We start from the raw sequence: 24,371 nt of genomic DNA, 5'->3' as shown, positions 1-24,371 counted from the left end.
TGATATTTTGTTTTTGTTAGAACCGACCACGTTGACTCGAGTGGACTCACATTGCTTTCCGAGTATATCGTCTATAAATAAGACCGTAACACGGAGCTATCTACACACCAAACTCGAACAAGTCCAATCCAAATCCAAGAAAAGAGATTTTCAAACAGAGACTTGTGTCTTGATGATGATGGGAGGTACGATGGGTTCGAGCATGGCAAGTTTGTTCTTCCTCTGGGCAACTTTTCAGCAAATGTTCCCTGATCACCTCAAGATCGCAATCAAAGAGTTCTTTTTGTCTACACTCCAACAAGTCTCTTTTGTCCAAAGATTCTCCGACCACATCATCAACTTCTTCTCTCCTTACGTTGTCATCAGCTTCCCAGAGTACGAAGAGTACCGTTTCAACCACGCTTTCGCCGCCATCGACACTTACCTTGGCGCCAAAGCAATCGACAAAGCCCATAAGCTCAAGGCGAGTCAGGTCAAAGAGAGCAAAGGTCTAGTTTTAAAACGCGACGAGGCTAAAGTCAGAGATGTGTACCAAGGAGTACACGTCTGGTGGGAGCTTGTGACGACTGGTACTGATCACGATGGAGACAGAACACATAAGCTCACTTTCCATAGACGTGGGTTGGAGATAGTAACCGGATCTTACATTAACTACGTGGTGGAAGAAGGGATATCCATCGAGGCCACGACCAAGAAGATGAAGCTGTTCACGAATAACCCTAGTCTCAACTGGGATACCACTAGCAAGAAAAGCTTGTGGAGACGCATTGATTTTGAGCACCCGGCGAGTTTCCAGACATTAGCTATGGATCCTTGGAAGAAAGAAGAAGTTCTGAGCGATCTCGAGGCCTTCAGAAATGGGAAAGAGTATTACAAGAAGATTGGGAAAGCTTGGAAGAGGGGTTACCTATTGTACGGACCACCAGGGACCGGTAAAACCACGATGATCGCAGCTATAGCAAACCATTTGAACTATAACATCTATGATCTCGAACTCACGGCTATTAAAAGCAACTCAGAGTTGAGGAAGCTCCTCACCGCGACATCAAGCAAGTCGATTATCGTGATCGAAGACATTGATTGCTCTTTAGACCTAACAACGGGAGAAAGAAAGAGAGATGGTGATGACTTGAGCAGCAAGAAAGATAGTGAAAAGAAGGAACAAAGCGAGAGCAGAGTCACGCTCTCGGGGCTTTTGAATTTTATAGATGGTATATGGTCGGCTTGTGGTCAAGAGAGGATTATCATATTCACGACGAATCATATGGAGAAACTAGACCCGGCTTTGATCAGGAGAGGGAGAATGGATATGCATATTGAGTTGTCTTATTGTAGCTTCGAGGCGTTCAAGGTTCTTGCAAAGAACTACTTGGATGTTGATTCTCATCCTCTGTTTGGTGAAGTTGAGTCTTTGCTTAAGGATACAAATGTCGCTCCAGCTGATGTCGCGGAGAAACTGATGGCCAAGAATCAAAGAATAGAAGTAGACGGGTGCCTTGAAGACTTGGTTCAGAGTTTGGAGAGGAAGATGAAGGAACAGAGAGGTCAAGATGAAGATTAGCTGGTCAGAAGAAGAAATCTGGATTGTTTTAGGACAACCTCCGACTTATCTATCTTTTAATATATTTATGTAGTGTCTGATAGGATTCTATTACTGTCTCCAGCATGTTAGCGTACGTTACTACCTGAATTTAAACCTGTTTGAATGTGATGTATGAGTTTTAAGAATATTCTGTTTTTGAAGACCAATATTTAAATATAAAATTAGCAAGATTTAAGTTACAAATTACAAACACAAACCTAAATGAAGAGTTAAATCCAAATGTATAGATGTAATCATAAACATACATTTCATATTAAATACATATGTAATCCTAAATCCAACCACAATCAAGGATCTGTGAGTTTGTTTGCTGTCTTTTGAGGGAACGCTATGTACCTTATCGGAAACTCAGAAGTGTGCATTATCTGGTTTATTCACTCTGATGATGTCCTCTGAGTCGACCTGATCTTGCTTACTTTCACTGGATGAGATCTTAAGTTCTCCAACTTGCGGCATTAGATTAGCTTCGTTGGATGACGAGGAGCTGGGGTGGCTTGATGAAGCTGTCTCCAAGAAACGGACGATGACACATGTGATGTTGTCTGCACTTCCTCTCTTTATTGCTTCTCCCACAAGTTTCTTCGCTGACTCCTCTGGATCTTCAACTTCCTTAACCATCGCAACTGCTTCCTGCATAATATAAAGATTGTGACAACTAACAACTATAGAGGTTAAGTAAAAGAAGCAATTTAAACGTTACAGACCTCATTAGAGAAAACATCCCATAGCCCATCACTTGCTAGGATCAGAAACTCAAGAGAATCATCAATCTTTTGCCTCCTGGATTTCTGGATCAGCAACAACGTATTGCTTCAGAAGACGATCACCAAATGCACGAGAAACTGCAAGAATACCTCCAACCCTCCAAGTTCCTATTCAATTAATGAAAGCAAACACCAAACACACATACATTTAAGACTATCTATTGAGAAAAAGTATGAACCAACAACAACTGTTACATACCTGCCCACATCACAAACCCACCAGCATTCTCAATCCTTTCACGCTCATCACTTTGGTCTGGTTTATGGTCCCTTGACACAGCAATGGCTATAACCACACAGAATCATGAGAAAAAAAAATCATCTGAATAATTACAACAAAATAAATAAACAATCATAACTGATGTACTAAACAAATTAACTACCATTTCCGCCTCTGCTGATAACAGCTCTTGAATCACCAACGTTGGCAACAATTAAACGATCACCAATAAGTATAGCCGTCGAGGCAGTGGAACCAGCGTCTCTATTGTGACTATTCTCTGACTTGAGAAGTTCAGAGTCTGTATGGTTATAAGCATCAGCTGGAAAAAAAAAATTAACGCCAATTAGACCGCAGCATGGATAAATACATTGTGTTAAAAAAAAAAGTTTGTTCAGGTTCTTGAGGGAGTGTACTTATAGCTGACTTGGTGTCAGAGATGAACTTTGGATGAGTGATTAGATTACTGAAAAGATGACGCTTCACATACTCAGCTGCTCTGGCTCCACCATGGCCTGCCAAAAACAACAAGTATACAGTCATCCCAAAACTAAGCCTACAAGCACTACCAGAACCAATCTTAAGGTCATGCATGACTCATGGCACAAGTGAACCATCAAGATTCATAGGGTGAACGATCTATTTCCCTATCAGAACTATCGTATAGCATCAGATACTCACCAAACTATAACTTCGTGCTAAAATTCGATAAGTTTAAATTGTAAACTTAGTTGGTTATTAGTAAATCGATTAAAACCATGGTCTATGGATAATTAAGTTCCCGACTACCAATTTGGGGAGAAATAAATTTAAACTTATGATTTGGGGAGAAATCATAGTTTGATGACGAGATTAGTTTTCTTGAGAGAGGTAAACATATACATACCATCAAAAACTCCAAATAAACCAACGATTTGTCCATCGATACCGTCGATCCTCGTCTCGAAAAAGTCTTCCATAGACGATCTCTTCCCAGCGGAGCTCGCGTATCCATAGCTGAATTTTCCGTTCTGGCTGAAACCGAATCATGTTAACAACACAAGATCGATCGAAGATCCTCGATAAGAATTCAAATGATCAAAACAGAATCAATCACGTGAGAGATACGTAGATCCAATTCCAATCGAAAACAAAAGTGAAACCACAGCTAGAATCAAATAATCAAGAGGCGGTTATGAGATTGAATTTGACCTGAGACCTCCGCCGCTCGCCGGAGTTTCAACGGTCTGCGTCGGGTTGGAACACGACAACGCCAAATCCAGATATCCCATAGCTTCTTCCACGAAAATTTCAAAAGGTAAATCTGCTCGGGATGTTCTCGTCTAGCCTGAAACTTCCATGAAAGAATCACGAGGAGAGAGAAGAAGAAGAAGATGATGATGGGGGAGAGATTCACGTGTTTGATCGACGTTTCGAGAGCATATTCCGGCGAACGATTCATGGTAATTATAGAAAGTAGAAAGATCTTATCACAGAAGAACGAACACACACAAGTCAAAAACCGCTTAACCAATGGCGCGTTGACAGATACTGACACGTGGCGCTCGTTAACCGGTGGTTTGACTTTAATGTTTTATTAACCATCAACATTGACCATGGGCCTTAAAAATGAGCCCATGGACCTGTACTTTATTAACTTAATTAAGGATAAGACTATTCCTACTGCCAAACAGTAGCGTAAAATAGGTGCTTTCATATGGCAGGTATCTTCAGTGGCGTGAAACAGTCTGTTGATCCTTTTCTTTCCATCAACACAGAAATGTAAGTCTCTCTGAACCAAGATTCTACTGCAGAGCGCTAGAGAGTTGACTAGAAGATGTAACCAAGAGTGGGAACCACCACTGTCTTGGATCAACAATTTTATCTTAGCTGTAAGTGATATTTGAGTAGTCAGATTTTAAAACACAAAGATCACAATGTGGAATATGTCATAGGTTGAACTTTGGTTTTGTGAATAAATAAAAAGAGGTTTATTGATTATTACCAGCTACAAATGTCATCTTCACGCCAACTAGTTAGCTTTTACTGAATATGTTGTTTAGTTTTAGTTTTTTACTGGACCTATAATTAATAATTCGGATCAAAATTATTCATAACTACTAATATTTTATCTATGTGCTTGGATACTCAAAATCCAGTATAGTGTATGAATTCAAACTATATTTTTAAAGATATGATTATTATATATTTTCAGTAATTGTTATTTTGTAATATACATGTAAAACTGTTTAATAAATATACTTATCAATCTATCACTCGCTCACTCAAATTACACGCTTAAATAATATTTAATGATTGTGCCAAATCCTTAAAATAAGTGTAACCATTTTTTCCTCTCTTTTTAACTACAACCATTCTGAGCAAAACCTATCCGTCCACCCGCCCTATCATACACAACTTGTAGCGTCATTTGCTGGACGCTCCCAAAGATGGCTAAGTCACCATCGTTGCCATTGCCTGCAAACGCCAAGCAAACATGCGATGCATTCAACGGATACAAAATCCCATTTAAGCCAAGTTCCACGGTGGTGCCGCCTCCGAAGGAGAACGAAACTTTCGGGACAGACATCGTGTCGAAACCTTTGGGATCGTAACACGTGTCCAAGAGTTCTACCGCGGATGCAGTCGTGTAGTTCTTCATGTTTTCCTTAAACGCGCCTCGCAATGCTGCATAGGCCTTGGGAGGGAGGCGAGTGATCACAGTGCCGGAGTCGATTATAGCACGAGGGTGTGAGAACACGGTTGATGGAATCTCCAGTTTCTTACCTCCCACGGTGATGCTTACTATATCAAGACCATATAAGTGCGTTTTTGGTAAGGATTTGATCGGCGTGTACTTGACGGAACTAGAGATTCCAGTGGATCCGAAGGTGAGATGGCCGGTTCTGTCGGGAGAAGGGAAACAATAAGAGAATATATTATTGTACTTGTTCGCTGTCTGCGAAGGAAATGAGAGTACGTGGCTGCTAAGGCCGAGTAGTCCAGCAGTGTTGTCGTTAATGTTAGCCTCTTTTTCACTGCAGCCAAAGTGAATGCCGGAGAAGACATCAGCGGTCGTTACGGTGAATTTATCCTCGGCGAGGTATCCCTCGGAAGACGAGTTATCATTGTAGTCGATGCTGTAGCAGCAACGAGACGCCGAACAGGGAATATCTAATCGAGGGGATAAAAATTTAAAACTCGGTTAAACGTAACAAAAAAAAACTGTAAAAATCGAACCTGTGGATCTGATATCATCACTACACACTCGAGATGTAGATGATACTGTGTTGAAGGAAGTAGACGATGAAGGATTAAAGATGTCTTTGTTTTTAGAGTTGCAAGCTAAACTTATATATCTACGGGATCTACCGCATTGCCTGCACTTTGTCCACGTCAAATCGCTGCCAGTGTCTATGATCAGTGGCTGGTTGTGTGTAGGTGTTCCGATTCCGATTGTCACGATGTAGCTCCCCGAACCGAGATCTTCCTTGCTCTTGCTCTCGTCCTTAACCGGTAAACCGGTTTGTGTAAGTCGGTCTTCCAAATTATTTGTCAGCTTTGAGTGGATAGAGTCCACTCGTGCTTGGTCGCGTCTGAGGATGTCTGCACGGTCGAGTTTAACAGCTTTGCCGCTCCTGAGAGGCGAGCACGCGCCGTGCTTGTGCACCACGCGCAGCGACGACTTGGTATCATATTCTGAGCAAGAAACTCATGTAAGCAAAAGACCCACAAGACGCCTAATAGAGTAAACTTGTTAGTTACCTTTTGAAGAAGGAACACAAGAGGATGAAGGAGAAAGAGAGCTGAGCTGGATTGTATGATAATCAACTCTTCCACTCTCTCTTTCTTGAGCTCCCTCTGTAAAACCCCTGTTGAGATATACACAGAGGAGTATTATGATATTCAACAGATTCCTAGCAAAGCTCATTTTGCTATTCCTCACAGCAATGTTATTTAAATTGTCGCTCAATTACGTGCAATTGATTGGTTTTATTTTATAACAAATATGTGTTGCCGGTTAAGCTCTTTGCTACCACATATATATCAGATAAGTAATGGACATGACGACGCCATTTCGTTTTTTGTCTTAACTTTGGCGTGCGTACTATAGGGGTTGTAATAGTCAACGACATACGATTATGTGGTTGTGGCTCTATACTCCCAAGTTTTCAAGTTTGGCGTGCTTATAACCAATATTCCACTAAATGTTAAATGTCATTCTGTGTCTATATTCCAAGTCTCAGAGTATGTAAGTCTAGCCGTTCTAAAGGGGTTGTATTGTTAAACCCACTAAATAATTGACTGAGCACTGACCTAAGTCAATTGCAAAGTATGCCACTGACCTGAGTCAATTGCAAAGTATGCAATGTTAAGACAATGCCCAAAGAAATTGAGTTTTTCAACAGTTTGAAATTTTTAATTTGAATTTGCACACAGCTTCTCCAATAGAAGGTATAACTGTTTTGTTGTATCATCCACACAAATTTATTTCTGTACACTTTACTTCACAGGCCCATAACGATTTCAGCCCAATTACACACTTGAATAACGGATAAAGCTAATTAATGCCAAATCCATATAATTAAATCCACCCCTTTTTTAAGCTTTAACTACACCCATTTGGAGCAAACCCGACCCGCCCGCCCGCACCATCGTACACAACTTCCAGCGTTTGCTGCTGAACGTTCCCAAAGATGGCAGCGTTAGTGTCATCGCTATTCCCCGCAAACGCCAAACAAACCTGCGACATCTTAAACGCGTATAGAACCCCCGTCGATCCAAGCTCCACAACCGCGCCGCCGCTGAAAGAAAACGCCACTTTCGGAATCGTAACCGTTTTTAACCCGCTGAGATCGAAACACGTGTCCAAGATCGAGACCCCCGACGCGCTCGGATACTGACTCATCTTCGCCTTGAACGCGTCTTTCAGCGCCGCGTAAGCCTTCGGCGGGAGACGAGTGATGACGGTTCCGGAGTCGATCAAAGCCCCCGGAGTTGAGAACACGGTGGGAGCGATCGCTAGCTTCTGACCTCCGACGGTGATCCCGACGATGTCGAGGCCGTAGAAGGACGTGCCTTCGGTGATGGTGGAGATCGGAGTGAACTTGACGGATCTGGAGATTCCGGCGGTTCCGAAGGTGAGATGGCCGGTGTAGCTGGCGGAGGAAGGGAGGCAGTAGGAGAAGATCTTGTTGTATGTTGTTGCAGTCTGCGACGGGAAGGAGAGCTTGTCACGGCCGAGTCCGAGAAGTCCGGCGACGCCGGTGAAGAGTCCTTGGTTGTTCTCGCCGCATCCGAAGTAAACGCCGTCGAATACGTTGGAGGTCGTTAGCGTGAACTTCTCCTTCGCGAGAAACCCGACGGAGAAGGATTGATCGCCGTATTGAATACCGTAGACGCACGTCGAAGCTGAGCAGCTTCCAGAGTTACCTAATCTCGGCGGGAAAAAAAACGGTTAAAATTGGGAAACCGGTTTAACATAACCGGATTAAAATTGAAAAACCGGTTAACAAAAAGTAAACCTGTAGCTGAAGAGAGAGAAGTACACGCGGCCGAAGAGCACGAGACGTTGTAGTACGAGGAAGACGAGGACGGGTTAAAGATTGGTTCCTTTTGAGAATAGCATGTTTGAACGCACGGCTCGCATTGAATCCACGTCAGATCGCTTCCTGTGTCGAAGATGAGAGACTGGTCGCGTTTCGGTGTTCCGATTCCGACCGAAACGACGTAGTTTCCTGATCCGAAGATGCTCCCGTCTTTAGCCGGTAGAGCCGTTGACTTGCTTTGTCTAACTCTGTCTGTGAGCTTCTTGGACAGTTTTGAGTGGATTGAGTTTACGCGCGCTTGGTCGAGTCTGAGGATCTCTGCATGGTCTGGACTCGTCGTGGCCTTGTCACTGGTTAAAGACGAGCACGTGCCGTGCCTGTGCGTCACGTGCAGTGAGGACTTTGTATTAGACGCTGAGTAGATAAGTTCACGTTAGACACAACAACAAAAATGCATACAGATTCTCCAAAAATAAACATTAGTATTATGGTGGTCGTTGATGTATTATTCATATATTATCTAAGAAAATAAAATAGAAAATTTCATTGTGATGTCAATTATTGGAGTCAACGTCACAGAGTTGTATTCATATTAATTAACTCACTTAACTAGCTAGCAAAAGTATTCATATTTTCAATCAAGCATGTATTACACATCTAATAATCATGTGCCTTACTGGCAGTAATTTGGCCGTGATTGTAACTTAATTGATATTAAACAATACCTCCATATGATCTTTACATAATAAGGACGACAAATATATAAAAGGACATACGAATAACATATTTATCTACCGTATGTATATAGCATAAACACAATGAATAATCATAAATTGAATTGACTAAGAAAATACTACCTCTGGTGGAAAGAACACAAGGTGATGATGATGAAGGGAAGAGAGAGCTTAGTTCTATAGTATGAGTTAAAATCTCTCCACTCTCTCGTTTTTGAGCTCCATTAGCACTACCCCAGTTGAAACATACACAAATGATTATTATGATATTCAATACATTCCTAGCAGAGCTCATTTTCTCTCCCTCTCTTCTTTGTCCCTTACAATAATAAAAAGTGTGACTCAATGCATGACAATGGTTGGTCCTTTATAAGCAGGCTCAAGAAAGTCTCTAGTGGAGGTTGTTAAACTTTAGAAGCAATCCAGTCATCCACATATCACATAAGTTAGGGGACTCCAATCGTTTCACTAACAAGTTGGATAGCGACACATCATCTAGCAAAGGAGCATTATTGTTATTTTTGTGTGTTTTGTCGTTCACACACCAAGCACAATATAATTGGATAGATATTCCATTACGTGAGTAGTAAACCTAGTAGGTGCCAAATAATGCATGGATGTGTATGGTGCTCATATATTAATTTGTGACATAAAATAAAGTTTCAATTATTTGCATCTCCAACGATAACACATGTTATTACTAGTCCTTTAATTGATGTCTCACTAGTTTTCATCATGATATTTCGGCCAGACGTTGGCGGTTGGCATATATAGTCAATTGATGAGTCTCTTATTACTAAGAATACAATACAAAGCAATAGCTAAGGGTGATTTAAACTAAATACATTTAGAGTAGTATCACTAGTTTTCATCATGATATTTTGGCCAAACATTGGATTTGGCAAGTCTGATGAGTCTCCTATTACTAAGAATACTATACAAGCAATAGGTAAGGGTGCTTTTAAACTAAATACATTTAGAGTAATGAAGTATCCAACAGAATGAAATCAATGCTTTATTTCATATCATATCACTTGATTCGATCTTTACTTATGCGTATACATGTAAGTAACATATCATATGTTTGTATTAATTGAGAAAAGAGGTGTTGCTTCACGAAATAATTCTCAACAACTAATTTTATATCATTTTCAGTAAGCATTCGGTAGATTAACTATTCTTCAGTTACATGCAAATTATCGTAAGATATTTCAAAGTTAGACGCTATGCACGCAATGATTGAGTGTCATTGTAACCGAAAACATTCATCTATGATTGAGATAATAAGTCCACAGGAACCTCAGTTAGTTGCATGGGTGGGCCTGGTTACATTTTCCGAAAAACAAAATTCGATTAGTATAATGAGTACAAGTGGGAACAAAACATTAAGATTCTTATGAAGAATCTTTATGTAGTGCCAGTGGGAGAAAGCTGGAATCTGCAGCCTAATTATCTAGAAATTTAGAAAACGACTAATCGCATAATCATGTGGGTTTTGGAAATTCGTCAGCCGTCCAAGTTCACCGTTCGGAGAATGTAGTTTCACTTGCCTACTCTCCGATTGCTTGAGTTCAGTTTGTAATAGAAAGTTAGTTTGTAAAATTAGTGTCGCAACCTTTAAAAAAATGGATGGTAAAAATGATTTCATTAGAGTTCATCATTCCATTTCAGGGTAGGTTACAAATATAGCCGCTTATCATATATTATATGTTAGAGAAAAAGGTAAGAAATTTTTTACTGGCTTTCACCAAAATCGTGGTCGATATTATTAAAAACTTGTATGAATATTTGACGTGTCAATAATGTTTCTCGTTGGTTGGTTCCAAATATGAAACCTCTACATTTTTTTTTACTGAAAGAAACCTCTACATTATTGAAAGGACTTAATTACATTATAATTTTGATTTAACCATATTGTATCAATAGAAGGTGGATGATTGATATACTATTCATTTACTATAGAAACAGCAAATGTCAATTCTAACATTTGTTATCACGACCCCTCTTTCAAGAAAAGAACCATGTGCTACATCATCAAGTCATCAAGATAAGTATAATGCAAAAGCAAATATGTTTAGTGTAAATAAATAAGTTTTCAAACATCGACGTTGAGTATACTAAAATACTAGTGTAAATAAATAAGTTATCGTGTGTCACACCACGAATTCATTTATATAGTTGCATGTATATCACAAGGTATTAACAAAATTTAAATCAAAATAATGATTATAATAAGTTTGTAGTTATAGGTCTAAAGAAAGTATATACTTTTTTAAAAATCTTTGTTTTTATTTGCGGTGGCTCTCGGCTCTCAACTTTTCTCTCTCTTTTATGAACTTCGAAAAATATACGAGAATATCTTGGTAAGGATTCTAAAAAAAAAAACTATACATCTAAAATAGAAAAATGTGGTTTTGTAATTGAATATCAATTATCTATTTATATTATTAAAATTGAAGTAAATTTTGGTACTGTTTGAAAACATGAATATAAATATAAATGAGAATTGTTTGGAAACATGGAAAACAGTATAAAAAAGAACTATAATATATTTTTAGTATTTTATTAATATAATTTATCTATCTATCTATCTATATTATTAAAACTCAAGTACATTTTGGAACTGTTTGGAAAAATGAATAACAGTAAAAATGAGAATTGTTTAAAAACATGTTTAGGGGTATAAAAAAAGAAGTATAATGTCTTTTAGTAATTTTATTAATATAATTATATTAATTATTTCTCCATATTTCACTCAGTTTAACAATTTCATCAATTAGATTACCTTAACAATACATCACATCATTAATTATATTATCATAATAATAATAGTGTATACTTTTATTTATTAGTTAATCAACATTAACTTTGTGTCAATTATAAAAGCTAAAATGTAAAATAACTGAGTTTTGCATATGGTAAAACGTTCGGTTTAGTTTATTTTACTAATTTTTTTTTTAATTTTAGTTTCAATGAGTCAAAAATTACGTAGCCAAAAACATAATTCAAAAACATGTTTTTATGAATAAAATAATAACTTAAATCAAAATAATAAAAATGCATTACATTTATTGTTACTTAATTTTTCACTTCATATAATTATTTTACTAAATAAAAAAAACTCTTTATGTTTTATTTAATTTAGCCAAACACATAGAAATAGTCATTTTTATTAATTTATAAAATCATTTAGGCATAAAAATTGGTAATCCATTTAGATACAAATTTTTCTTTTCGGATATCTTTTTTTTTTTAAAAATTAGATCCGCTTGAATATTATATATTTATGTGTGAGTTTTGAGTTGAGTCTTTGTGAATCTGGATGAGTTCGGTTCTGATGTATAAAAACCTAAAAATATCTAAATAACAAATATCAATTTATAAAAATGTGATAACTGATATCCGTGCGGGTGCGGAGGTCAATTTCTAGTTGAACTTCTAGTTATAGATTAGGAAGCTGATTTATAGCATTGTGGGAATTTCATAGTTGCCACATTACATTCCATGAGATTACGTTTGTGTCTGTTTTCAACCGAACCTGTAAACGGTTGGGAAGCCCAACAATATATGGGTTGGTAAAAGGCCCATTAAACAAATTGCAGCATTGCGGCGGGAAAGCCTAATAATGGAATTTAAGATCCGTAAAGTAGCTGGATCCGGGTTAAAAGGATCCAAACCAAACGGGTTTAGCTCTCCTGGAAACAAAAAAAAATCTGAAGTAGGTGTATGAGAAGAAGATAAAGGATCCGATCTAGGTCGTCTCTTCATTCTTCTTCTTCGATATCTATCTCCCTCGTTGATCGAAGAGCTAAGGTGGAACATGGACAAAGGCAAAGCAGTGATGGGTGCTGGCCGGAGATGGGCCGTCGATTTCTCCGATCAATCCACCGTTCCATCTTCCCGCGACATCCTCGATCCACCTGGCTTCTCTCGTGCTTCTCCCGAACAGGTATTGGATTCAATTTGAAATTCGTACCGGGAATTGACTTTTGTAATTGCTACTTGATTGTGGATTCGTTTCCAGGATGATTCAGCAACGAGCCGCCAGAAGAAAGACGCTGAAGCTCATTGGAAACTTCAGGTTACTTAATCTCAAATCTCAAAGTCGCATTCTTTAAAGCCATTGACTCTTTAATCTCTGATGTATTATATATAAAAAAAGGAAACTTTTTGTTTTTGTTTTGGTGATGTAGATTTGGGTTTGATGTGGATGAATTATGAATAAAGTTTTGTATTTTTTTTTGTTTTTGGTTGATGGAATGAGAGCAGAAAGCATGGGAAGTAGCGCAGTCACCGTTTAAGAATCTGATGATGATGGGGTTCATGATGTGGATGGCTGGGAACACTGTTCATCTCTTCAGCATTGGTATCACTTTCTCTGCTCTTTGGCAGCCTCTCAGCGCCCTCCAGAGTGTTGGCAAGAGTAAGCCTAACCTTTGATTCATCACTCACATTAGTCATCCCACATTATATATGATATTTTTATTAAACTGATGAGCATCTCTACTAGAGAGTATAGGGTGCTAAATGGTGTGTTTAGATTGACTCTACTTGATTTACAATGTGCAGTTTCCTTTACTTTGGATACTATGTTTTGAAATTTATAACAACTGTCTCTGTCATCAACATCATCATCATGTGCATTCAGTGATATACAATAGAGGAATCATGTTTTATCAGGCTAAGCAGTTAAAAAAACAGACTTGTTTACTTGAAATGAATAATTATAATTAAGATGGAAAATAAAACACTCTCTCATGTATGTGGAGTGGCATTTAGTTCTGAATAAGAGATGAATAGAACCACTTAGAGAGGGATATTAGGGCGGTATATTATTACCATTTTTTATATAATTGGTTATTTTACTACTTGACATATCTCGTTCTTGTGCATTGTTTTGAGTCCAGAAGCTTGCATCCTTACATTTTTCTCTTGTGTACAGTTTTTGAGCCATTCAAGGACAACAAGGTGGAGCTACTTATGCCCAAACTAGTGTTTCTTGCCTTAAACCTTGGTGGGTTAGCTTTGGGTATCTGGAAGGTAATAAAAATTCCTGTTCTCTCATTCTTGCTCCTTTCTCCTTTCTTCTTAAGGCAACACGGACTAATAATAATTATCAAGTATTGTTTTCTCATACAAAGATATTTCACTTTCGCAGCTCAACACTTTGGGGCTTCTCCCAACACATGCATCCGATTGGGTTTCGTCCTTACCCCCTCCTCAGGTTAGTAATATCTTTCTGCAGCAAAATCTTGTGTCCATGTGTTCCAGCATCACCCCTGAAGCAAGAATGTATGTTTTTTTCCGTTTCCATTTTCAGGAGGTTGAACACTCTGGAGGAGGATATGTTTTCCACTGACAAGCAAGTCTCTCTCTCTGTCTTGTACTTTAAATAATCAGCCAAAACTGGAAGAAGACGAAGACATTTTGTGAGATAACCGCCAGAGAAACTTAAATGATTTTGTTTAATACTGCCATGAGGGGGAAGATTCATATGAACCTTCTCATTTTAATGATCTTGTAGCATTTCCAAAACTCAGAAACCATTTAGCTTTTTTTCACCTTTTTAAGTATAATGTTCATTGTTCATCATTACTATGAACTGTATTATTATCACAGAAGGGGACCTAGTCTCCCAGCTTTTTGTTTCCCATCTTTCTAGACAAGAATGAATAAATGTTCTAGACCAATCAATGAAAGCATTGTACCATAATCATCTTCCCAGAGACCTTCTCTTCCATTCAGAAGGTCCTATGGAAAACTAGGTCAAGTTTTGGGGGGGAAGCACAAGACGTGGAACAGAGTGCAGTCTTTTAGAATCATGCTAAGTCGGTCTACTCAAATATACTTTCCACGACAAAAATGTTATTTACATTAATGATTATTAAAGATTTACAGGACCAAATAAAAAAAAAAAACCCAAAAAGAGAAATAGATATTTTTTTTCCAAATTTTTTTCTGTCTTTCTATCTTCTCTTCCGTTCATCTAGTGGATTCATAAAAACAAAAACAAATGAATCAAAATCAAAATCAAAATCAATCCCTAAACAAATGATCCGAAAATTTCTACCTCGATTTGATTAAATAACATCACACCAATAAAAAAAGTTTCATTCTTTGTGAGATCCTCTCCAAAATCAAATTTGTTTTCATGAAACATCCCGATCCTTGCAACCACTTATCTGATTACAAGCTTAGACACGGCACCGATGGTTACAAATCGTTACAGAACATGTTCACACCCCTCAACGACGGACGAATCAAGATCAAACTCCCTGAAACACCTCCCAGATGCACTCACTGCTCTGTTCCTCATCACCACAAACTCTACATCTGCTTGATCTGCCGCACCCTATCTTGCTCAAGCCACCTCCTTTCTCACGCCCGATCCAACCAAGGCCACGATCTAGCAATCGACGTCGAAAGATCCGAGCTTTACTGCTCCTCGTGCGTAGATCAAGTCTACGACCCCGACTTCGACAACCTCCTCGTGTCAAAACTTGGTTCTCTCAGCGTTGCTGTTGTTGCTAGTGATGGCGTTGGCGGTTGTGGTGTTAGATCGAGCAAGAAGAGGAGGTTGTTGGCTGACTCGCAGTTCCTTGTGGATCGGAGGGAGAAGTGGTCTTACCCATTGGGCCTGAGGGGTTTGAACAACTTGGGAAGCACTTGTTTCATGAACGCTGTTCTGCAAGCGCTAGTTCACGCGCCTCCGCTGAGGAACTTTTGGTTGAGTGGGCAGCATAACCGTGATCTTTGTCCTAGGAGATCGATGGGTATGTTGTGTTTGCCTTGTGATCTCGACGTTATCTTCTCAGCTATGTTCTCTGGTGATCGGACTCCTTATAGTCCTGCTCATTTGCTTTACAGGTTTGGTTATGTTTGGTTTGTTAGTTTGTTTGATCGTCGTCATAGACATTATTGCTTAGGTAACTGATTTGATCTTTGTGTTGATGAAGCTGGTGGCAGCACTCGACGAATCTAGCTACTTATGAGCAGCAAGACTCTCACGAGTTCTTTATTTCGTTACTTGATTGTATTCATGAGAATGAAGGCAAGTCTAAGTGTTTGTATAAAGGTAAATAATCTATTTTATTTTCAGTTTCTTGATGGAACCTTTTTTTTTATGAAACTTTTCAAGATTGGAACTTGATTTTGTTTTGTCCCCTTTGGTGAGCAGATCATGAGGAGTGTCAGTGTATTACACACAGAGCATTCTCTGGTCTATTAAGATCAGATGTCACGTGCACAACGTGCGGATCAACATCAACGACTTACGACCCCTTCATCGACATTTCGCTTACTTTAGAATCAGCGAAAGGGACCAAGAGCAGGAACAGTGGTGAGCCAAGCGTGAACTCGCCGATGATGCCGACGCTCTCCGGGTGCTTAGACCTCTTCACGCGGTCGGAGAAGCTAGGTCCGGACCAGAAGCTGAACTGCCGAAGCTGCGGAGACAAGAGAGAGTCTTCGAAGCAAATGTCCATAAGAAGACTCCCTCCGCTCCTCTGCCTGCACGTGAAGCGTTTCGAGCACTCCCTCACCCGCAAAGCCTCGAGGAAAATCGACAGCTACTTGCAGTATCCCTTCCGCTTGAACATGTCTCCTTACCTCTCTTCCTCCATCATCGGAAAGAGGTTCGGGAACAGGATGTTTGCGTTCGACGGAGAAGGCGAGCATGATGGTTCGGAGTTTGAGATCTTTGCGGTTGTGACTCACTCGGGGATGCTGGCGTCTGGTCACTATGTGACTTACCTGAGGCTTAAGGGGTTGTGGTATAGATGCGATGACGCGTGGATCAATGAGGTTGAAGAGGAGGTGGTGAGAGGGTGTGAGTGTTATATGCTGTTCTATGCACAGGAGAGAGTTGTTCAGAAGGCTCATAAGGAGTTGAGTTATCAAGTTATCTCCATGGCTGATGCTTTTCCCTTTGTTGATTGCTGACCCTCTTCTTTTTCTTTCTTTTTTTAACTTGGCCAAAGATTTTGATGCATTTTTTTAACCTTAAATACTTTTTTTATTGATTGAAGGTTTATGCAAAATATTTGGAAGCCAAGTTTAAATTATTAAATTTCTTTATAATTTCTTCACAATGTTGGTGTTTAAAGTTACACTTCTGTTATTACAAATCCAAGGACCACAACACACTATTTAATCATATCTTGTTGCATTAGGAATATATCACATTGAGTGGCCTCATATGTCTTAATCATCTGCCTCCATTGGCAAGTCTCTTGAGATGGCTGAACGCCTTCTGCTTAATCCACTGCCTGTCATATGGCAGATACGCATGCATCGAGTGTTCATACCTGCATTGTAAATCAGTAAATAACTTGTGAAATTTGTTACAATCATTCACTTACATGTAACAATACATCAAAAAACGTAACGAAATACAACATGGGAACCTATTGGATTCGAGTCACGTTTCAACTCTTCAGAAAACGTAACGGTAGTAATGAATAAGTAACTGACTATCAAATATATAATCACGTCATGCGAATTTGACAGTGTTCTAGACATGGACACTCAACTCAGCAAACTGATGGACGAGAAAACGAGCATAAGAATCAAAGAGAGAGAGAGAGAGAGGAAGGAGGCTAGAGTCTTACACCAAAGCGCTCATGTCAGCAAAACCATCCATAAAGTTGTAAAGATCAGCAATGTCATAGCTAAGATTCCTGAGAGATGGATTAATCTCCTTCAACTTCCTCTCGTACAAGCCGCAAATACCTGTTGATAACAAGCACACAGTTAAATCCATCAGCTCATAACACAATTGACCATCTCAGCAGCTCACAGAAACAAATAAGTACAAACTAAAACCTCAGCATAATCATAACCAAAGTCAATAACAAGTAAACTATACATAGCTATTCAGAATAAAGCACACACACATCACTCATTATATACATCAATCAGCTCATAAGAAAACTATAAACTAAAGGCTTACCATCCATAGCTTGGCCTATAGAATCATAGTCCATAAACGTCCTCGTAGCTCTGCTTGGAGAGTTTTGCAGCAAGATGATGGTGTGTCTACCGTTATGGTTACTAGCCTACGCAACAAGGAAAAGTCTGAGCATACTAAGAGCTGAGAGATTCAAAACAAATCGAAATCCCTAACTTCTCTGAAAGAAACGAAATCGAATTTGATACTATGCTAGATTCTCTACGCGATTGAGTAAGGAATCGATTAAACTAACGTAGGAGAAGAAATCGATTACCATCCTCGAGTGGTAGATTGACTTCGATGGTTAGAGACGACGAAGACGAAGAAGACGAAGTGTCACTGTTTCAGAGAGCAAAAGCAAAAAAAAAAAAATAAGCAAGAATCTAGGGGGCTAAAGAGTAAAATAACGGAGAGTTTCTTTCTCTTTAACACGTGGCATTTGATAGTGATATAAAACAGCGTGTATTCCATATAAGAAGTGAAAACTACAAGCTCTTTTTCGAAATTAGCTGCGTGTATTCTCTTCTAAAATATCAAAAACGACATGTAGTTAGTGTTCGAAACATTGTACACGAGACCTTTACAAAAGCAGAAGTTTAATATCATCATCAGCATCTTCTGATTGGTTCTTTGGCAACATTTCAGAGGGAACGAGATCATCCAAATGATCAGAATCCGGAACGAGGAAAACGAAGCACAGCGTAGCGAATCTCATGACATTCCTGAGAAGAATCACGAGCCAGAGGTTCCCAAACTCGTGTCTGGTGACACCAAAAGCGTGGAGAACGAACCCTCCGCTCCACTTGGAAGCAAGCTGTCCGAAACTATCAATGCACATGAGGAAAGCAAAGAACGTGCCTTCGATTCCCAGAGGACAAAGCCTCGTGCTGAGAACGACCATAGGGATCCACCTGATCTTGCTTATGATCCTTGAGAAAGATTCTTCTGTTACCACAAAGAAGGAATCTGGTATCCCAAGGAGAATGTTCCAGCGTTTGATGAAGACGAGGTCGAGCGTTCCTGATAAGGCGTAGAGGAGTTGTGCAAAGAAGAGTGTGTTCCTGAAGGAATAGCCTTTGAGCTTCTTGTGGTATATGAGAACTCCAAACATCGATGCTAATGCTCCTATCGCGTAGATTATGCCCACAAACTCCTGCGTTTATACCCAAAAAACAAGTTCATATGACCACTAATCTCTATTCTCCATAACAATATCTTGGACAGAGAGATTCTTCAGATATTTTTCATTTCAATTATATAGTCTTGTGGCTAATGCGAGACTGGTAAAACCAACCTGGGAGAAGGCGGGGCCAGCTTTAGGATCAGTGTACCAGTAGAAGTAGCCTTCATGAGTACTGATATTGAGAGCTAGCGATATGAACATGTAAAGTGATGGCTTCCATACTTGAGGGTACTTTATTGTTTTGTACATTCCTTTCACCGCTACTCCTAAGCCATCTGCTTCCTGAAAGAACATTCCAATGATTGCTCAACGTTTCATCAAAATTTGAAGTGATGGGAAACAAACAAACACAACGCAAATGCTAGTGAGAGAAATCAAAAGAGTTTATACTACAGGCAGAGCTCTCACCTTTTTGTTTTTCTGTATAAGGACAGTAGAAGATCTTTTCTCGTAGAAGAAAATACCAAGTATGATAATCGTTGCAGGTGGCAATGCTAATACCCCTAATGCTCCCTATCAAAAATAATGGAACATTATAACTATGAGAAAAGTAAAATAAAAAAACATGATAAGAAAAAGAAGAAAGCTTAACCTGAGGTCCAAGCCTGTGAACAAAGACTCCACTAGTAGCGTAACCCACCAAAGCACCAGCAGACGAACAAACCATACAGAGACTCTGTATATCAGGAGCCAAAGACCGGATATTAATGCTGTTTGTCGCTATACACGCATCAATCACCACCTCTGCAATGGCCATAGCCGCAGAGACACCTAAGAGGCAGCTCAAAGCCAAAGCAGCTGGCACCTTACCAAAAACCACAAGTGCAACCGCAGAGACCACACCGAGAACACCAGCCACCACAAAGTAAGGCTTTCTTTTGTACCCTCTGATGGGGAAAACATCGGTGAAGAGACCCCAGATGGGTCTCATGACCCAGGGGATGTAATACAATCCCATGTAAAGCTGCACAACCGACGGCTCCACTTGCTGTACATCTTTCCAGTAATAGTCCGTGACGACTTTGAATATCGAACCTGAGAAGCCTTGGTTTAGGCCGTACACAAGGACCACGCCTACAACAAAGCTCGGGTTTAGCCTAGAAGACAGCATTTGCAGCCACTGGAATGGCTGAAGCAGAATAGAAACGACAGCGTTTTTTCCGTGATGCCTTGTCATGTCCAGGGTATGTTCTGAAATTGGTTTCAGCAGAGGCTTCTCAGTTTCTAGTGTCTCCATGGTGTGAATTTACTCTTCGGATCTGAAAGCACTCAAAGCAAGAGACTTAATTTAGTGTAAAAGAAACTCCTTTTTGGACTTTCGAAAAAAGATTTGTAGATTTTCCACTTGACATTTACTTGTTTACAGCGTAAGCAGTGACGTGTTTCTTCATCAACCAGCTTTCAATTCCACAAATCCTAAAGCACCATTGCCAGCTAAAGAGTCAACGTTTTCATCTTTCTACTTAAAAAAATCGTAATCGAGATCAACAACTAGTTAAACAATTGAGTAACCAGAATGTGCTCAAAAGCTACTTTTACTCTTATCTAATAAAAAAAATACGAAGGTGCGTGCAAAACATGTATAAAGATTCCCACAAGCCAAAGAGACTACTTACTATATATGACTAGTGAGTCATCTCTATTTGAGGAAGAACAAAAACAATCAAAGCACAGAGAAAAATGGCAGGTTTGTTTGATAAACAAGCTGATCTATACCTAGACGCCAGACCTAATTACCCATCGGAATGGTTCTCCAAGCTCGCCGGTCTCACGGATCACCACGTTTTAGCCTGGGATGCCGCCACCGGCAACGGCCAAGCAGCTCTCGCCGTCAGTACTTTGATGTTCATTAACTTTGACTCATTTTAGCATCAGATCTTGCCATTTTGACTAGTTTTGCCACGTGGACAGGTCGCAGATCACTACGAGAGAGTCATAGCGACGGACATCAGCGAATCGCAGCTGAAGCTCGCGACGCCGCATCCCAAGATCGACTACCGCCACACGCCGTCGACGATGACCGACGACGAGATGGTGGAGCTGATCGGAGGAGAGAGCTCGGTGGATCTGATCACGGTCGCTCAAGCCGTGCACTGGTTCGACCTCCCGAGATTCTACGCGGTCGCAAAGCGCGTCCTCCGTAAACCGGGAGGAATCATCGCCGTATGGGGATACAACGACGTCGTGGTGTCGCCGGAGTTCGACAAGGTACAGTACCGTTTCCACGCCGAAACGCTGCCGTATTGGAAGTATCCGAATATTCAGCACGTGTTCGACGCCTACGGAGCGTTGCCGTTTCCTTTCGAGAGCGTGGGGATGGGATCGGAAGGGAAGCCGTTGATGCTCGAGATGCCTAAGACGACGTCGTTTGAAGGGATCTTGAGGATGTTTAAGTCGTGGTCGGCTATTGTTACGGCGAGAGAGAAAGGTGTGGAGTTGTTACCGGAGAGTTTGATCAAAGAGCTCGAGACTGCTTGGGGAGGAAAGGATCTTATTCGTAATGTTGTTTACAAAGCGTTTATGATCGTTGGAAGAGTTAGCGTTTGAAATCATCAAACGTTTTAAAATTCGTTTCTTTCATAATAAAACGTTTAATAAATATAACTCGCACATAGGAATGAAATGAACTGACAAATGTGTGTTAACAAATCAAACAAAATACACTATTATAACGTTCAGATATATTAAAAACTCTCTTTTTTTGCAACAAAACCATTTAATTAAAAGAAGATAAACTATAATCACCTTTCTTCTTCCTCTAATCGATCTTAACAGAGGAATAGATGAGCCTTGTGAACCAGAGACAAGCGTAGAACCCAATTGTTCCTGTGAGCACAAAGAACGCGTAAGACGCGATGAGCATGTACCCAAAGTAAAGCATCGCCGAGACCAGCTTGGTGATCTGAAGCTTTGTGAAGAAGTAGAACGTGGCGTAGAGGAAGAGATACAGAGCTGATGAGCCTGAGGTGAGGTAAGATCTCCACCACCAAAGGTAGTCCTCACTGCAGAGCTGGAAGTAGCAGAGCACTACCGTTATCTCGGCGCAAGTGACGATGAGGATTACAAAGACGAGGAAGAGGAACCCGAAGATGTAGTAGAACTGGTTGAGCCAGATGGATGTGAGGATGAAGAAGAGCTCGATGAAGACTGCACCGAACGGTAAGATTCCTCCGATGAGGATTGAGAAGATCGGGTTCATGTACCAAGCTTGCTCCGGGATTTGCCTTGGGATCTTGTTGGTTTTCACCGGGTCGTCAACCGGTGGTTTCTTGAAACCGAGGTAGGCTCCGACAAAGACGAGAGGGACCGAGATGCCGAACCAAAGGAAGATCAAGGCGAACATTGTTCCGAAGGGGACGGCCCCGGATGACTTCTGTCCCCAGATGAGAGCGTTCAGGACAAAGAAGATGGATGAGACAACCGCAGGGAACAAGAAAGCTGTTCTGAAGGCGATTCTCTTCCACTCAGTTCCTTTGAACATTTTGTAGAGACGCGAAGCAGCGTAGCCAGCGAAGAGTCCCATGAAGACCCAGAGGAGAAGCATGGCCGTCATGAGACCACCACGGTTCGACGGGGAGAGAAACCCGAGCATCGCGAAGATCATCGTGACGAACACCATGCCTAAACACTGGACCCCTGTGCCAACGTAGACGCAGAGGAGATCCGAATTGGCGGGGAGTCTGAAAACATCGCCGTGGACAAGCTTCCATCCCGTCTCTTCTTGAGCTTCTTCTTGAGTCTCGAGCTCGTTGTACCGCGAAATGTCGCGGTAAAGTGTCCTCAGCATTATCATCGCCACCATACCAGACAGGAACAGGACGATCATCAGAGAGTTGACAATGGAGAACCAGTGGATTTGGTTGTCGCTCATTAGAAGATAAGCGTCCCATCTAGATGCCCACTTCACTTCACTCTCCTGAACAAGAGGGAAAGCAGAAAAAGTATTGAGAGCAAGAACTCTCCAACAGCACTTATTATAAAGACACATATACTTGCCTCGAATTCAACATCATAAGTGAAGATGATCTCCTTCTTCGGTTCAACTTCTTGAGGGGTGGACGAGCTAACAACCAGGCGTTTTTTGTGAGGATCACACGTCGTCAGACGGGCCTTCTCACTCCACTCTCCATCGTATTCATGCTTAACACTACAAACCAAAGGGAAAAACTATCAGTACTGACGAAACATTTAGATTATGGTACAAGAAACGAACCTGTAAGGTTTGACCTCAAATCCCACAATCCTTGCGGAATCAGTTTGCATATCTAAGTGATATCGAACCGTAAACGCCAAGTGATTGTGCATAAAGTACTTTTGCTCTTTGCTCTGTGCATACAAACACACAATTTAGAAAACCATTTAAAAACACTGTTGACAGTCACAAACCTACTCACCCCTTCATATTGGCCTTTAAGACCAACGTGATAGCCAAGCTGATAAACAACAGGTGGAGAGCCCTGATCCCCTCTTTCAATCGGAACCACAAGAGGAAGGTTGTCGAGGATCCTAGCATAGCACAAACAAGAAAGACTCGTAAGAAAAAAACTGACACAAGGAAACGAATGAAAAGTTTCTATTTTTTGGGTCCCTACATGTTGACACGGTACTCATCATCGATCTTTTCTTTGAACGCTTTGGCTGTCTTAGAATCAAGAGTGACCCGGCAGAGAACGTTGCACATCTTCGCCTCCCGCATTTTAAACTGCAGTTTGTTTCAAAGGTTAGAGATAAATCACAGACTGATCATTTTAAAAAGCAACAGAGACAAACCGAATAAGGGGCATTTTCAATGCGGTCACCACGAAGCACTTCTCCAAGATTCTCAGTACTATCCACAATCTTCTTGGGTTGGCAAAAGGGAAGAGAGTAATACGAGTAAGGAAGCTGAGTCTTGATGGAGGTTAGTTTATTCACTTTAACCTTCAGCTCATCACCCTGCAAACAAGAAAGTATCTAAATAAAGACTCAACTTGAATATAGTTTCAACTATTCTAGTAATGCATTTTGTTTAGCAATTGCTATCAAAATTAATCAATTAATCAAAATTACAACGAATGTGATACAGTTCGCCTATAATGCCTACATTGCTCAGATCGAGAGATTCGTGAATCGGAAACCAAATCCACAGCCAAAACCAATCTCTAAGGAACAATAAAGCTTAAGCAGACGTCGGTGGATAAGCACACCGACGCTCATTTTCTGTAAGCTTGCTCGTGGATCAAATCAACACCGAAACAAGACCGAGAACGCAGATCGAGGAGATCCAATTTAGATCTAAAAGCCTAGGAGCACGAATTTTTCGAAACGTTTTTACCTTTTCGAAATCCTGAGGAGCGACGCCTGGGAGGTAGAAAGAGTGAGCGACGTGAATGAAGAGGAGGAGAGTGAA

General features: G+C 40.4%; 10 protein-coding genes across 12 annotated transcripts; 4 read left to right on the top strand and 6 right to left on the bottom strand.

Annotated features, from left to right (window-relative positions):
• Window positions 1–96: 96 nt before the first annotated feature.
• LOC106383274 (AAA-ATPase At3g28600-like) lies at window positions 97–1,751 on the top strand. The gene has a single exon (XM_013823398.3). The coding sequence runs from the start codon at window positions 173–175 to the stop codon at window positions 1,559–1,561; it is 1,389 nt and encodes a 462-aa protein (XP_013678852.1). The 5' UTR covers window positions 97–172; the 3' UTR covers window positions 1,562–1,751.
• On the bottom strand, window positions 1,731–4,048 carry LOC106383282 (probable protein phosphatase 2C 69). Its single transcript, XM_013823404.3, is given in 8 exon segments — window positions 1,731–2,233; window positions 2,308–2,379; window positions 2,381–2,475; window positions 2,567–2,653; window positions 2,751–2,909; window positions 3,004–3,102; window positions 3,474–3,601; window positions 3,779–4,048. Coding segments are annotated over 8 exon segments (1,002 nt in total). The 5' UTR covers window positions 3,859–4,048; the 3' UTR covers window positions 1,731–1,951.
• A 699-nt stretch (window positions 4,049–4,747) lies between these two features.
• On the bottom strand, window positions 4,748–6,659 carry LOC111204245 (aspartyl protease family protein At5g10770-like). The gene is made up of 3 exons (XM_022698527.2): window positions 6,332–6,659; window positions 5,807–6,265; window positions 4,748–5,740 (listed from the first exon to the last, which is right to left on the bottom strand). Exons 1-3 carry the CDS (start codon window positions 6,495–6,497, stop codon window positions 4,929–4,931), a joined length of 1,437 nt encoding a protein of 478 aa, XP_022554248.1. The 5' UTR covers window positions 6,498–6,659; the 3' UTR covers window positions 4,748–4,928.
• Window positions 6,660–7,007: 348 nt separating this feature from the next.
• LOC106383299 (aspartyl protease family protein At5g10770) lies at window positions 7,008–9,263 on the bottom strand. The gene is made up of 3 exons (XM_013823414.3): window positions 8,973–9,263; window positions 8,092–8,529; window positions 7,008–7,999 (listed from the first exon to the last, which is right to left on the bottom strand). Exons 1-3 carry the CDS (start codon window positions 9,142–9,144, stop codon window positions 7,176–7,178), a joined length of 1,434 nt encoding a protein of 477 aa, XP_013678868.1. The 5' UTR covers window positions 9,145–9,263; the 3' UTR covers window positions 7,008–7,175.
• A 3,284-nt stretch (window positions 9,264–12,547) lies between these two features.
• On the top strand, window positions 12,548–14,539 carry LOC106383306 (ER membrane protein complex subunit 4). The gene is made up of 7 exons (XM_048770282.1): window positions 12,548–12,600; window positions 12,658–12,798; window positions 12,874–12,930; window positions 13,119–13,272; window positions 13,792–13,889; window positions 14,008–14,073; window positions 14,170–14,539. Exons 2-7 carry the CDS (start codon window positions 12,670–12,672, stop codon window positions 14,206–14,208), a joined length of 543 nt encoding a protein of 180 aa, XP_048626239.1. The 5' UTR covers window positions 12,548–12,600; window positions 12,658–12,669; the 3' UTR covers window positions 14,209–14,539.
• A 222-nt stretch (window positions 14,540–14,761) lies between these two features.
• Window positions 14,762–16,939, top strand: LOC111204249 (ubiquitin C-terminal hydrolase 22-like). The gene is made up of 3 exons (XM_022698537.2): window positions 14,762–15,716; window positions 15,806–15,924; window positions 16,027–16,939. The coding sequence occupies exons 1-3, from the start codon at window positions 15,001–15,003 to the stop codon at window positions 16,788–16,790; spliced, it is 1,599 nt and encodes a 532-aa protein (XP_022554258.1). The 5' UTR covers window positions 14,762–15,000; the 3' UTR covers window positions 16,791–16,939.
• LOC106383365 (enhancer of rudimentary homolog) lies at window positions 16,904–18,191 on the bottom strand. Its single transcript, XM_013823483.3, has 4 exons — window positions 18,074–18,191; window positions 17,800–17,905; window positions 17,459–17,579; window positions 16,904–17,155 (listed from the first exon to the last, which is right to left on the bottom strand). The coding sequence occupies exons 1-4, from the start codon at window positions 18,074–18,076 to the stop codon at window positions 17,056–17,058; spliced, it is 330 nt and encodes a 109-aa protein (XP_013678937.1). The 5' UTR covers window positions 18,077–18,191; the 3' UTR covers window positions 16,904–17,055.
• A 51-nt stretch (window positions 18,192–18,242) lies between these two features.
• Window positions 18,243–20,935, bottom strand: LOC106383333 (probable folate-biopterin transporter 6). 3 transcript variants are annotated; one of them, XM_013823456.3, is made up of 6 exons: window positions 20,699–20,935; window positions 20,339–20,398; window positions 19,575–20,241; window positions 19,391–19,495; window positions 19,094–19,264; window positions 18,243–18,952 (listed from the first exon to the last, which is right to left on the bottom strand). In XM_013823456.3, the coding sequence occupies exons 3-6, from the start codon at window positions 20,217–20,219 to the stop codon at window positions 18,380–18,382; spliced, it is 1,494 nt and encodes a 497-aa protein (XP_013678910.1). In that variant the 5' UTR covers window positions 20,220–20,241; window positions 20,339–20,398; window positions 20,699–20,935; the 3' UTR covers window positions 18,243–18,379. The 3 variants fall into 3 exon arrangements, with proteins under 3 accessions (XP_013678910.1, XP_022554263.1, XP_013678919.1); XM_022698542.2 differs by having other exon boundaries at window positions 20,339–20,441; window positions 20,699–20,929; XM_013823465.3 differs by lacking the exon at window positions 20,339–20,398 and having other exon boundaries at window positions 20,699–20,909.
• Window positions 20,557–21,581, top strand: LOC106383354 (putative methyltransferase DDB_G0268948). Its single transcript, XM_013823474.3, has 2 exons — window positions 20,557–20,812; window positions 20,894–21,581. The coding sequence occupies exons 1-2, from the start codon at window positions 20,663–20,665 to the stop codon at window positions 21,527–21,529; spliced, it is 786 nt and encodes a 261-aa protein (XP_013678928.1). The 5' UTR covers window positions 20,557–20,662; the 3' UTR covers window positions 21,530–21,581.
• LOC125593932 (transmembrane 9 superfamily member 8-like) lies at window positions 21,540–24,368 on the bottom strand (the record flags this gene model as incomplete). Its single annotated transcript, XM_048770291.1, has 7 exons — window positions 21,540–22,898; window positions 22,979–23,129; window positions 23,196–23,308; window positions 23,377–23,488; window positions 23,575–23,684; window positions 23,753–23,917; window positions 24,297–24,368. Coding segments are annotated over 7 exons (1,881 nt in total), but the record flags the coding sequence as incomplete, so codon positions are not given.
• Window positions 24,369–24,371: the final 3 nt, after the last annotated feature.

The sequence above is a fragment of the Brassica napus genome, assembly GCF_020379485.1.
Source record: "Brassica napus cultivar Da-Ae chromosome A2 unlocalized genomic scaffold, Da-Ae chrA02_Random_1, whole genome shotgun sequence".
NCBI lineage: Eukaryota > Viridiplantae > Streptophyta > Magnoliopsida > Brassicales > Brassicaceae > Brassica > Brassica napus.
The sequence above is the reverse complement of the archived record's forward strand: the minus strand, read 5'-3'. Positions and strand labels throughout refer to the sequence as shown.

Bases quoted from the DNA above. Each gene is read 5' to 3' on its own strand.
- LOC106383274 (XM_013823398.3), top strand. From the start codon at position 173: ATGATGATGGGAGGTACGATGGGTTCGAGCATGGCAAGTTTGTTCTTC.
- LOC111204245 (XM_022698527.2), bottom strand. From the start codon at position 6,497: ATGAGCTTTGCTAGGAATCTGTTGAATATCATAATACTCCTCTGTGTA. The intron at 6,266-6,331 runs GTAACTAACAAG...TTTCTTGCTCAG, and splicing joins TTGTGTTCCTTCTTCAAAAG to AATATGATACCAAGTCGTCG. The intron at 5,741-5,806 runs GTTCGATTTTTA...CCCCTCGATTAG, and splicing joins TGATGATATCAGATCCACAG to ATATTCCCTGTTCGGCGTCT.
- LOC106383299 (XM_013823414.3), bottom strand. From the start codon at position 9,144: ATGAGCTCTGCTAGGAATGTATTGAATATCATAATAATCATTTGTGTA. The intron at 8,530-8,972 runs GTAGTATTTTCT...TTATCTACTCAG, and splicing joins TTGTGTTCTTTCCACCAGAG to CGTCTAATACAAAGTCCTCA. The intron at 8,000-8,091 runs GTTTACTTTTTG...CGCCGAGATTAG, and splicing joins TTCTCTCTCTTCAGCTACAG to GTAACTCTGGAAGCTGCTCA.
- LOC106383306 (XM_048770282.1), top strand. From the start codon at position 12,670: ATGGACAAAGGCAAAGCAGTGATGGGTGCTGGCCGGAGATGGGCCGTC. The intron at 13,273-13,791 runs GTAAGCCTAACC...TCTTGTGTACAG, and splicing joins CCTCCAGAGTGTTGGCAAGA to TTTTTGAGCCATTCAAGGAC. The intron at 13,890-14,007 runs GTAATAAAAATT...TCACTTTCGCAG, and splicing joins TAGCTTTGGGTATCTGGAAG to CTCAACACTTTGGGGCTTCT.
- LOC111204249 (XM_022698537.2), top strand. From the start codon at position 15,001: ATGAAACATCCCGATCCTTGCAACCACTTATCTGATTACAAGCTTAGA. The intron at 15,717-15,805 runs GTTTGGTTATGT...GTGTTGATGAAG, and splicing joins CCTGCTCATTTGCTTTACAG to CTGGTGGCAGCACTCGACGA. The intron at 15,925-16,026 runs GTAAATAATCTA...TTTGGTGAGCAG, and splicing joins GTCTAAGTGTTTGTATAAAG to ATCATGAGGAGTGTCAGTGT.
- LOC106383365 (XM_013823483.3), bottom strand. The intron at 17,580-17,799 runs GTAAGCCTTTAG...TGTTATCAACAG, and splicing joins TATAGGCCAAGCTATGGATG to GTATTTGCGGCTTGTACGAG. The intron at 17,156-17,458 runs GTAAGACTCTAG...TTTACAATGCAG, and splicing joins GCTGACATGAGCGCTTTGGT to GTATGAACACTCGATGCATG.
- LOC106383333 (XM_013823456.3), bottom strand. From the start codon at position 20,219: ATGGAGACACTAGAAACTGAGAAGCCTCTGCTGAAACCAATTTCAGAA. The intron at 19,265-19,390 runs GTGAGAGCTCTG...ATGTTCTTTCAG, and splicing joins TTATACAGAAAAACAAAAAG to GAAGCAGATGGCTTAGGAGT. The intron at 18,953-19,093 runs GTTGGTTTTACC...GTATAAACGCAG, and splicing joins CTGGCCCCGCCTTCTCCCAG to GAGTTTGTGGGCATAATCTA.
- LOC106383354 (XM_013823474.3), top strand. From the start codon at position 20,663: ATGGCAGGTTTGTTTGATAAACAAGCTGATCTATACCTAGACGCCAGA. The intron at 20,813-20,893 runs GTCAGTACTTTG...CCACGTGGACAG, and splicing joins ACGGCCAAGCAGCTCTCGCC to GTCGCAGATCACTACGAGAG.